This window comes from Aptenodytes patagonicus, chromosome 1 (genome assembly GCF_965638725.1).
Source record: "Aptenodytes patagonicus chromosome 1, bAptPat1.pri.cur, whole genome shotgun sequence".
NCBI lineage: Eukaryota > Metazoa > Chordata > Aves > Sphenisciformes > Spheniscidae > Aptenodytes > Aptenodytes patagonicus.
Window position 1 is genome coordinate 979,027 of NC_134949.1, and position 12,219 is coordinate 991,245.

Consider the following 12,219-nt stretch of genomic DNA (forward strand, 5'->3'; position numbering starts at 1 on the left):
AGGCGTTTACTCAAGTTGATGACCTTAGCCAGCAACTATCAATCACTAACAGGCCAAATAAGCATCCTGGTTTCCCTGGTTGGTAGCCTGAGCCCATGGCCCATGGTTAAGTAAGCAGAGAATGAACCCTTCTCTTGTGTCTAACGCAGGCTGAACTATAACTTGCGGAGGGCAGTCTACAGAACCATCTTCTTTCCGGCTATAGATTCCTTTTCCAGTCCAGTTCCTTTCCAGTCTTCTCATAAGAAGAATTTACATGTCCTTAATCCTCATCTCATTCTCACTGCAATTCTGAAGCAACCTGCGGGCTCTTACCTGCATTACCAGGCACCTCTGTGAACAAAAGGCACAGGACGGATCGCTACGCACATGCAATGGGTGTCCATGGGACTTGTAGTGTGATTTAAGAGGAGTGAAGTGAATAACTGGTCTCAGGAAGGTAATAACTGCATTAAATTGTTGCAGCTGATGTGTATCTATTTCTAATCCGAAAGTTTATACAGTTGCTTTAAAACCTGCTTTTGTTTCTGAAACAAATTATTTTTCTTGAATACTACTTCCCAAAAAACAAGCGGACTATGAAACAGTCTAGGAATTATAGCAAATCTAAAGGCAACGCTCCTGAATGTTCCTGCAAAAAGCTAGGGATGTGCACACTGTTCCTGACAAACTGCATGCACCGAGGAGCTGAAGAACCCTAACCAAGAGGAACATAATTGCTCCCGAGCATATATTCACTGTATATAGAATCATAGAATCGTTTAGGTCGGAAAAGACCTTTAAGATCATCGAGTCCAACCGTTAACCTAGCACTGCCAAGTCCACCACTGAACCATGTCCCTAAGCACCACATCTACATGTCTTTTAAATACCTCCAGGGATGGTGACACCACCACTTCCCTGGGCAGCCTGTTCCAGTGCCTGACAGCCCTTTCGGTGAAGAAATTTTTCCTAATATCATAGAATCGTAGAATCATTAAGGTTGGAAAAGACCTCTAAGATCATCGAGTCCAACCAGCAACCCAACACCACCATGCCCACTAAACCATGTCCCTCAGCGCCTCATCTACACGTCTTTTAAATACCTCCAGGGATGGGGACTCCACCACTTCCCTGGGCAGCCTGGTCCAATGTTTCACCACTCTTTCAGTAAAGACATTTTTCCTCACGTCCAATCTAAACCTCCCCTGGCGCAACTTGAGGCCATTTCCTCTCGTCCTGTCGCTTGTTCCTTGGGAGAAGAGACCGACCCCCACCTCGCTACAACCTCCTTTCAGGTAGTTGTAGAGAGCGATGAGGTCTCCCCTCAGCCTCCTCTTCTCCAGGCTGAACAACCCCAGTTCCCTCAGCCGCTCCTCATCAGACTTGTGCTCCAGACCCTTCACCAGCCTCGTTGCCCTTCTCTGGACACGCTCCAGCACCTCGACGTCCTTCTTGTAGTGAGGGGCCTAAAACATATATTACATATCGCCATGCCTAGAAAGAGGCAGGCAGGCAGGCAGCATGGCCCCACTCCTTACCTGTTAGTGATCGCAATATTCCCGTCTCTCATCGCGTACAGCAGTGTGGCTATGCAGTAAAGCGTCTCGGTCACATCCAGAACAGAGAGGGTAGAGCAGGGTCTCTGCAGACACGCCATCAGCTTTTGGATGTCGCTGACGCCATCGGAGAAAAGCACCATGACTGCAATTATGGCCCACATGTTCTCAGGCTGGTATAGGCAACAACAAGAAAGAGTGAGCAAAAAGCTTCGAGCCTTTAGGAGCAGGGAAACCCTGCTTCAACACTGAAAAAACAGTTATGCCATGATGAATAGTTAAATCCTCTTCAGTCACCCTGAACAGTACCAAATAACACTCCAAAGGGAAAACTTTAGACGCAGGAGGGCAGATATGACCTTAAAGCACCAGCAGTTGTTAAACCTTTCAAATAAACCAGTTAATAGCTGTTAAACCTACCCCCGTCCCGCTCTGTAAATGCAGTTGGTGAAGTTTGTTGGCGACGCAGACCTCAGCCTTTGAGAAGAGGTGATGACTCCTCAGACACCGGAGAACCACACTGGGATTTACCTTCCGTCCGGTGGGTATGGTAGACACGCACCTGCGCAGAACGGGAACAGCAGCATTCGCAAAGAAGCCTTATCAAGTGAGTTTGTTCTCCGAGTACATAACGCCTTCTCCAAAGTACCGTCAGTCAGGCAGCAGTTAAGTGTAACTATACCCTGCCGTGCGCCCCACAGATTTGACTGGATGCATTCAGCGGTGAGGCTGCAAAGTGCCGAACTTGGATTTCCAACCATAGCTCTTGTGCTTAGAGCCATTTAGACAAGTAATTCCCAGTTCTGTTACACAGACGCGTATTTAAATACTTGGCTGCATCAAGCCCCTAGTCTGCAAGTTTATCCTGGCTGTCTCGAAGTCTCCTTCCAGAAGACTGATCCACCTTGCTCTTAACCCAGTTGGACTCTTCCATTTGCACTATTTAACTGCCATACAAAATTGCCCTCTAGACTGCAGAGATCTGAGCCAGAGTGCTTGCTTTTATCAGGGACCTTGGGCTTGGGCTTGCTGCTGAGCTGTGACTGGTAAGTCAGTGCGGGTCCGGGAAAGCAGCCTTTCAGGAAAGGAAAAGAAGAAAATACACTGGAGGTAGGAGGGACCAGGAAGAAGAGCTCACACCCTCTACAAGATATTTGTGTTTTAGCTAAATCCAGGAGATGCTGAGCCACTCCGAGACCCTGGCTGATCCGGAGATGGGAAAGCAGTGCTGACATGACAGATCCTGAAACGTAAAGGGATGCTAAAAGGGACACTTAAACTGAGTCTCACTCTCTCCAGCATAGTCACCCTGCAGGAAGCAACCATATAACATCTTCTCCCAAGCTTGTTGTCGGGTGCCAGAAGGCAGCAAGCGACAGGACAGCTGTCCTCGTTTCAGCTGGGACAGAGCTAATTTCCTTCCTAGTAGCTGGTACAGTGCTGTGTTTTGGATTTAGGGTGAGAACAATGTTGATAACACACCGATGTTTTAGTTGTTGCTGAGCAGTGCTTACACTAGTCAAGGACTTTTCAGCTTCCCATGCTCTACCGACTGAGAAGGCTGGAGGTGCACAAGGAGCTGGGAGGGGACACGGCCGGGACAGCTGACCCCAACTGCCCAAAGGGATATTCCATACCATGGGACGTCATGCTCAGTATATAAAGCTGGGGGAAAAAGAAGGAAGGGGGGGGACGTCCGGAGTGATGGCGTTTGTCTTCCCAAGTGACCGTTAGGTGTGATAGAGCCCTGCTGTCCTGGAGATGGCTGAACACCTGCCTGCCCATGGGAAGGAGTGAATGAATTCCTTGTTTTGCTTTGCTTGCGTGCGCGGCTTTTGCTTTACCTCCTAAACTGTCTTTATCTCAACCCACGAGTTTTCTTACTTTTACCCTTCCGATTCTCTCCCCCATCCCACTGGGGGGGAGTGAGTGAGCGGCTGCGTGGGGCTTAGTTGCCGGCTGAGGTTAAACCACAACAACAGCCCAGCGGTTTTTGATTTTGTCATCTAACGCTTGTCTTGGAGCTCCTGGCAGCTTCTCTCAATTGCTGTACCCAACCTGGCTGTGCTCTGACAAAGAGGTCCATCTCCAAAACCTTCCTTTTGAGCCTCCAAATCCAGCCCGTGGAAAGCTTGCAGCTGCTTGCTGACGCCGTCTTGCTCAGGCTCTTCTCACCTCCTTCCTCCTTCGGTGCAACAACCATCTCTCTGCCCTCCAAGAGGCAACACCATCCAAGTCAAAAGGCCACCACCAAGACTGTTCTTCTGCTCTCTCTTCCCAGTCCATGTTGAGCTTCTCCACCTCCTCAGACACCAGTACAAGGCTATCCCTGCCCCAGGCTTTGCAGCCTCTCCCTCACTTACCCATCACTTGCTATCAAAATCAGGGAAACTGCAGAAGGGACTTTGGAAGCCATGTGCTCAAAGCAGGAACGACTGTCCAGTTGAGGTCTGAGCATCTCCAAGGATGGAGATTCCCCACCTCTCTGGGCCAGCGTTTGACCACTCTCCTAACATCTAACTGGATTTCCTCTGCTGTAACTCGTGGCCATTGCCACTTGTCCTCTCGCTGTGCACCTGCAAAAAGAGTTTGGCATCATGGTCTGTACAGCCCCTCATTAGGCAGGGGAAGACAGCAATTAGATTCCCTTTCCACCTTCTCTTCTCTTCTCCAGATTTCATCCTCTACTTGTCCATCATGTGCTCCTGATACAACGAAGAAGAGGAAAGGGAAGGTTTTTTTACCTATTTCTAGAACCCTATTAGTGATTTCTACTGTTCCTTCCTTATCTTCCTGTACGTCTCCCACCTGTTTAGAACACAAACTCATTTCTCTCCTGGCAATTCACAGGACAAAATGGAAGAAGACCCAAAGCAAGGAAGGTCTGAGGATCTACACGTACAAAGTCAAGTGCTGAAGTGGACTCACCTGATCAGCCCCAACACACATCCTTCCTGCTCCTTTGTTATGGCGAAATCCTGCAAGAGCCGTTCAACTCTGTGCAGGGCCGTTTCCTCCTTCATTAGATACCGATGGTACAGCTTTTTCCAAGGAATGAACTAGAATGTGAAGCACATACCACAATCTTTCATCTCACAGCATTGGAAAATAGGTTTCTTCTGGCAATAAGCTAATCAACGTGACTTCCAAAGACCTGGAGTTCAAAAAGTCTCTGTAACTTGATGGAAACAGGTACCTAGCATGAGATGGGGAAGGAAAGGGGAAACAGAGGAAAGAGAGAAAGACTCGTTCCTCATAGCCTGCAAACATGTCTATGAAACCTGTTTTTTCTAGAATGATGGGAACAGGGTGATGCTGTTTCAATTTCAAATGCCTTAAAGGAATGGGGATATTTTCAGCACTATTGCACAGATCTGCTCTGAGCAAGGTCTGAGAGCTAAAAATCCCTGGGTCTACGAAGCCCTACCCTGTTTGGACACAGAAGAGAAGCCCTACCCCTACCAAACAGCCTGCTGTTTGGACTTCTTCGGTAAAAACAGACAGGGCGCTGCCTTTCAGGCTGTGTTATGGAGTGAAGAGCAGACTTGGGAGAGGACTTGAACACACTGAGCGTTCAATGCATGCATTTTCTATGCATCTCTCTAGCTCTTCAGGCTCAAAGCATGCTCGCTGTGCTGATAAAGCACCGAGTGCAGGACACCTCCTGCATTGTGTCCAGCCTTACCCATTCAAATTTATCGGAAGGGCATGAACAAGAACTTGGACCTCCACAAAAATTTGGGCTGTGATCAGCCCCCCACCACTCTGAGACAGCCTCTTCATACAAGCTGAGGATTTCCAGTGTGAGTGGTGAGCAAGTCTAGTGGTGCCAGCTGTCTCCAGGCCACCTTTAACCGAAATGCAGAGATCCTCTCTGCGGCCAAAACAACTGCCAGTGGGTTCACGACTGTTTGTACTGTGAAAGCCTTGACTGCGGATGAACCAAGCTCCATAAAAACAGAGTTAAAGGCCTTTCCTCTAAACCTGTTTGACTACAAGAGACACCACACATACACAGGCTGGGGGACAGTGACGTACACTGGCCACGAGAGGACACTGCCCAGTCTGGTAGCCAGAATTTCCTGCATGATCCCTGTCAGAAAAAAAGGCTGCAAGGAAAACAGTGAAGGGGCGTTTTGTGGAGTCTTACAGGATGCTCTCTTTCCACGTATAGGAAGAATGCGTCAAGGGAAGTTACCCCAGTATCGATCTTCTGATACAGGTTAGCATCTGAAGATGCCACTGTAGTCCTGAAGACCAAAAAAATGACAAAAGACCTCGTAAGAAAGGATGTGGGCATTAGGGAACAATAAAAGGATTTAAAGGAACAAAGAGAGACAGGCACAGCATGGATGCTCCTACAGCAACACATGCAGCCACAAGACTAAGACAGAACAGAGCAGTAGGAGAAGGGCCAGGCTCAAACCAATACCACAGCAGACCTTACCAGTGGATCATTGACTATCTCCCTCCAGCAGTGACACACCAGGCTCAGGTTCTGATACAGATCAGTCACTGGTAGGAAAGCAAAGATGTGCCTCAGGGCTTCAACAGGCAGCTTGTCAATCCTTCCCTGAGGCACTTCCCAGTTCCGAGTCCCCAGGAGTCCGTAGTGTGCATCAGGGACTGGTTCTATTTCCATATCATCAAGCTCCTGCTTGATCTGGCTGTGTTCTGGATGAACCACCATTGGCTTCTTCTCAGGCTCACCCCACAAATCGTGCTCTGCCTTGTGAACGCCTGCAGCTGCAGTGGACAGAGGCCATTTTCTGGAGCTTTTCCTGGGAGCTGGTACAAGGCCCTCATCCTCCGGAAAAGAGCAGGAATCACCGCTCATATCCATCACAGTGGAGACACTGCTGAAGGAATCATCAGGTTCAGTGAAGATGGGATCCAGTGGCTCTTCTTTGATTCTACTGTTCTTCATCTCACTGACAACTACTTTTTGTGTCTGAGAGATCCTGAAGTAATCGGTGATGTTCTTCTGCTGACCTTGGCCTGCAGAAAGAGGAAGAGCATGAGTAAAGTCAACAGAAACAAGCACAAAGCCCACTGCTCCTAACTGAGCTAACAAGGAGACCAGAGGCTGTGTAAGGTGGTAGTTATTTCCACAGGGTTCCTCACAGACATATGAGCTTACTACAGGTGAACTGTCCTGCTTCATATTGCTTCTCTGGCAACCTACGGAAGTCAACAGAACAACAGTCATCTCTTTGCACTGTCCACATAATCTGGGCACTCTCAAGGTACATCTGACACCTCCACTAGCTTCTAGAAAAAGATACGGTCAGCGTAACAATCTCTCAGATCAACAATCCTTAGCTACATAACACAGCAGACGTGTGCTAAACAGAAACATAGCTGCAGAATGAATTTCATGGGAGGGATTTCCACTAGCCAAAGAAACAGAAATAGGAAGGAAACAAAATACAAGGCTTGAGTTGTTGTGGTGTGCCTCAGACTGAGGTTGGGCTCCCAGCGGTTATTTATCGTTCTTAACCTGGTGAACGTGAAGCACACCAAGATTTTAGAATAGCTTCAGGGTTTAACTACTGCTCTGCACCATGAGAAGGTCACAGCACCAAGCCTCTAGCAGGCTGCTCCTACCACAGTATGAGAGAGACCAATGCCTTTGAGAGGATAAACAGCCATTTCTTGCCAGATATTTCCTGGCTGCAATGTCATAAAGCACTGAAGACCATAAACGAAACCGAAACTTGGCAAGAGACTGCTCTCAGCAGCCTCTCCTTTCTCTGACAGCCACACAGTCCATGTAGCACACAGACTAAACTTACCAGCACCGACAGCATTAATCCCGTCCAGCTCCTAGTCTGCAACATATCCTGATGCTTAGCTAAGAGGCAGCTCGAGGAGGACAGAATCACAAGCAGCTACTACTGATTTTAATGCGTTTTATTTCTGGATGCTCATGAAGGCATAGCTTAAAGAGGTCTGATTTGCAAGACACTCGCTGCTTCAAAAGAACAGCTCCCCTGCTAATGTCCGAGTCCAATACCCTGAAACCTGGAGCATCTAAAATTACTAGATTTTTAAAAGTGAGCTAGCCAAAGATACCGCCGATATGAAAATGGAAAAGAAAAGTATGTCTACGAGCACAGAGTCTAGGACTCTGGTGTCTTGTCCTGGCTCACCAGCAGACGTTCTCTGTGAAGCAAGTCAGCTCACACCAAGGTACAGAGAGATTCCCAAGCCTCCCAGGGAAACACCGAAATGCTCCCAAGTCTAACCTTCCACTCAGGAGCTCAGGAATAACTCAGGGTGTTTTTCCTTTGCCTTCTACCTGTCTTCTTGCCCACATGTGTATGTAGCGTCTCTTGTTGTTACGCAGGTTTTGAGGCTGGGCCTTTAACCCTGCACCATGAGCTATTTGAAAACAGCTCTTTCATCTTCAGTTCGAGCCCTGTCATGTGCAGGTTAGCTCAAAGTCTTATCAATCCTCAAAAGGCTTCGGCACTTTTGAGACCCATGTCTACGAGTTGTGTATCACAATGTTTCCCACTCCCAGCAAAGTCGAAGATCATTAATATCCGATAAGTGCTCAACAACACTTTTGCAGTGCTATATAACTAGACAGCTCATTATTATTTAATAAGCATCCTAAAGAGCATCTAGAAGCAGGAGTCACATCACTAATAGTGCCTAACTGCAGAGGCTGTAGTGTTCCTCAGGGAGAGCTGCTGTTCTCTCCACGTAGTCTCCGACAGCTCAGCGACAGAGACATGGAGGCATTTCTGGTGTGAGGAGAGCCTAGACACACACGCGAAGGCACGCTCGCTCTCCCATAGAGGGAAGAATTCAAAGGTATCTCTTTTTCTTGCCACTTGACTTTGCGGAGGCAGAGATTAAGCCCAGTTTTGCCACACACCACTCAAAACCAACCGATTTCTTCCATTTGCACCCACCTTGCCTGGCATTACTCTGATATCAGCACGACTTCGGCGACGGATTACATAACACCCTCTTGTTCCACACCACATTAGCATTTATCTCCCCCAAATCCCTCAGCCTTCAAAGCATTCGCAATCAGTGTACCTCCTTGATGTCTCCTCGTGCGGTTGGTGGGATGGAGGCCCCTGTTTACATCTCCCCTACTTTGCCTTTGACTCAACGGCTGCGTCAGGGAGGATGAACCTTCTGCGCTCCGTGCGAGGGCTTCGCAGTCTGCGGCCGTGAGGTGCGTTTTTTTGAATCGCTTCACTGCTTTGCCAACATGCAAAAAAACAGACCCCAAAAACAAACCGTCAGCAAACAACAATATACAGCCCGTGCCTTTAACGGAGGCATAAGCACACAGTTTCTTTTCAGAAATTTTCTAGGGCAATCCCGGTGTTTCAGCCAGGAGTTTCTTTGAATAAATCACAGCAGAAGGTTGTACAACGCTCTGGTGAGATGCTAAGGAGGGCAATGCATCGTGTCAAGGCGACACGTCTGCAGTCACTGCAACAGCAGTTTCACCCCAGGTCCCCACTCCTGCGTTGTACAGGACTTCGGAACAAAAGAGAACGACGTAAAATCAGAATCCACGCAAGTTTTGCGGCTTTCAGTACCATAACGTGGAGGAAGCAGCCACAAGCATTTGTGTAAATGCAAAGTATCATTAGGAGGATGCCGAGGAAGCCCGTGGAGGCTGAACTGCGCAACCCCCTGCGAGAGACGACACCGATTTGCCTGGGGAAGGTCAGAGCCAACATTCAAACACACAAACTCGAGCCTCTCGCTAACAGATCCAAGCTGGGATCCTCCATTAAGGAGGAAACACAACCCACGCGCAGCACAGCTCTTCCCCGCGAGAAGGACGGTTAAGAAGCAGCACAAAACTATCTGAAGAGTTATTTCAAGAAAACCTTACTTGAAATCCGCGTGAGCTCCTCTCTTCCGTACGCAGGACGGCCAGCAGAAAAAGTACAAACGATGCAACTTGCTTCTACCGAAAATGTTCACAAGAAACCCGAAAACACGGCTTCCTTCCGACAGAATTATCAGCAAAACGCCACTCATGCGGATTCTTTCACTTTATTACTACACTGTGCTGCGGAGGATAAACTCCTCTGACGTGTTTGTGGCAGCCATGAAAGTAATTGACTGGTCTCGTACAGCAGGATCCAAGGGTCGGTTTGTTTCATTATGCTACTTCCTCCTTTTCATCCACGTCAGCTCAACAGAGCGGTGCTAAAAGCACCCCCTGAGCTCCCTGGGGAGGCTGTTTTCTAACACCCCACGTTCCTCAAAACATGGCAAACGAGGCCAGCAGAAGAAAAAAAACAATGTAAGACAGTCCCGTGGCGCTTAGGGACGTGGTTTAGTGGTGGACTTGGTAGCGTTAGGTCTACGGTCGGACTCGATGATCTTAAGGGTCTTTTCTGACCTAAACGATTCTATGATTCTACTTAAAAATGGTATTTCTCACTTGAAATTGAAAAGTTTTTCGGATTAAACAGCACGAATGATTGAAGCACCCCAATTCTCTTAAGCACACGGTCCTGGCAAACGTCAGAGCCGAGGTACCGGCTCTGTGCCCGTTCCCGGAGCTGTCAGAGACAGAAAGGTCTCATGCGAGATTGGATGTAGGACTGGGGGCAAAACCTCCGCTCCCCAAGACAGCAAAACCCTCAACGTGCCAGGACCACGGCTCAGGGTTCAAGTCCAGAAACCCAGCACAAGAAGATGGCCCGCTCAGGCTTTACCAGCGTTCATCTTTTCTCCCTTTTCCCAAGATTTTCCATTGGCAACAGCAGCAGAGACACACGTGCCGAGCAAAGGTTGCGTCGCACGTCGCAGTTTACGGCTTCAATCACGTAAGGAATGTGACGGGGAGCGGAGCTCGTTGGCCACGGGAAGACGCTCCAGCTGTGAAGCGAAAGGATCAGCCATGAGCGGCAACCGCAGAGAATGGGGGAAGATCCATGGGGACGAGAAATATTTGGGAGGAGAAGGTTGGAGCTGCTCCCGTCCCCCCCTGCCGGGCACTTTGTTTCCGAACTCACACGGATGCACCGGCCTTGTGCCCCCCCCAGCACGGTGCCCACCCGGGGGAGACCCCTGGCAGCCCAGGACCCTCCCCGGGGCTGCCCCACACTGGCTCAGGAGAACCCCCCCATTGCCGGCCCCTGCCCCCGGCCTGCCACCTCCATATCCACGGGCTCTCCTCCTCTGTGCCCCCCGTTGCCAAAGCCCCCCCCCCCCCCCCCCCCCCCCCGTGCCAAGCCCCCTCCAATGCAAGGAGCCCACCCATTGCCAAGACCCCCCACATTGCCAAGGGTCCCTCCCCATTGCCAAGCCCCCCCCCCCAATGCCAAGGCTCTCCCCCCATTGCCAAGGCTCTCCCCCCCTCAATGCCAAGGGTCTCCCCCCATTGCCAAGGCTCTCCCCCCCTCAATGCCAAGGGTCTCCCCCCCTCAATGCCAAGGGTCTCCCCCCATTACCAAGGGTCCCCCCACATTGCCAAGGGTCCCTCCCCATTGCCAAGCCCCCCCCAGTGCCAAGGGTTTCCCCCCATTACCAAGGGTCCCCCCCCCATTACCAAGGGTTCCCCCCCATTGCCAAGGCTCTCCCCCCCCATTACCAAGGGTCCCCCCCCCGCATTGCCAAGGGTCCCTCCCCATTGCCAAGCCCCCCCCAATGCCAAGGCTCTCCCCCCATTGCCAAGGCTCTCCCCCCCCATTAGCAAGGGTCCCCCCCCCATTGCCAAGGGTCTCCCCCCATTACCAGGGGTCCCCCCACATTACCAAGGGTCGTCCCCCCCCATTGCCAAGCCCCCCCCAATGCCAAGGGTCTCCCCCCATTACCAAGGGGCCCCCCCCAATGCCAAGGCTCTCCCCCCCAATGCCAAGGGTCCCCCCCCAATGCCAAGGGTCTCAGCCCATTACCAAGGGTCCCCCCCCGTTGCCAAGGGTCCCCCCGCCCATTGCCAAGGCTCCCCCCCTCAATGCCAAGGCTCTCCCCCCCAATGCCAAGGGTCTCCCCCCATTACCAAGGGTCCCCCCGCCCATTGCCAAGGCTCCCCCCCTCAATGCCAAGGCTCTCCCCCCCAATGCCAAGGGTCCCCCCCCAATGCCAAGGGTCTCCCCCCATTACCAAGGGTCCCCCCGCCCATTGCCAAGGCTCCCCCCCTCAATGCCAAGGCTCTCCCCCCCAATGCCAAGGCTCCCCCCCCAATGCCAAGGGTCTCCCCCCATTACCAAGGGTCCCCCCCCAATGCCAAGGCTCCCCCCCTCAATGCCAAGGCTCTCCCCCCCAATGCCAAGGCTCCCCCCCCAATGCCAAGGGTCTCCCCCCATTACCAAGGGTCCCCCGCCCATTGCCAAGGGTCCCCCCGCCCATTGCCAAGGGTCCCCCGCCCATTGCCAAGGCTCTCCCCCCAGCTGCCAAAGGCCCCCCCCCCCCAATGCAAAGGGGGTCCCTTCTCTAACCCCTTCTCAGCCAAGGGGCCCCCTGCTCGGCCCCCCCCCGTTGCCAAGGAACCCCCGTTGCTATGCGCCCCCCCCCCCGCCAGGTGCTCACTCCGCTCCTGACGCGCTCGGACCCGCCTCCACGCTCCCCGCGCGGCTCTCCCGGCTCCGCCCCGCCGACCAATCAGAGAACGGGCGGCGACCAGGCGCTGCCCAATGGCGCGGCTCTTCCGGGTTCGGACGCGCCGGGGGGGGGGGGGCGGGGATAACGC

General features: G+C 51.4%; 1 protein-coding gene across 1 annotated transcript in view; it reads right to left on the reverse strand.

Moving 5' to 3' along the window:
- The window catches only part of FBH1 (F-box DNA helicase 1), a 31,567-nt gene extending 19,479 nt beyond the window's left edge, over positions 1-12,088 (reverse strand). Inside the window, exons 1-7 of the mRNA XM_076344352.1 lie at positions 12,060-12,088; positions 9,409-10,406; positions 8,592-8,756; positions 5,986-6,536; positions 4,467-4,597; positions 1,959-2,100; positions 1,521-1,711 (exon numbers count right to left, since the gene is read on the reverse strand). Coding sequence (XP_076200467.1) covers positions 1,521-1,711; positions 1,959-2,100; positions 4,467-4,597; positions 5,986-6,536; positions 8,592-8,756; position 9,409 — 1,181 coding nt within the window. The 5' untranslated portion in view covers positions 9,410-10,406; positions 12,060-12,088. The remainder of the gene's footprint in view (positions 1-1,520; positions 1,712-1,958; positions 2,101-4,466; positions 4,598-5,985; positions 6,537-8,591; positions 8,757-9,408; positions 10,407-12,059) is intronic.
- Positions 12,089-12,219: the final 131 nt, after the last annotated feature.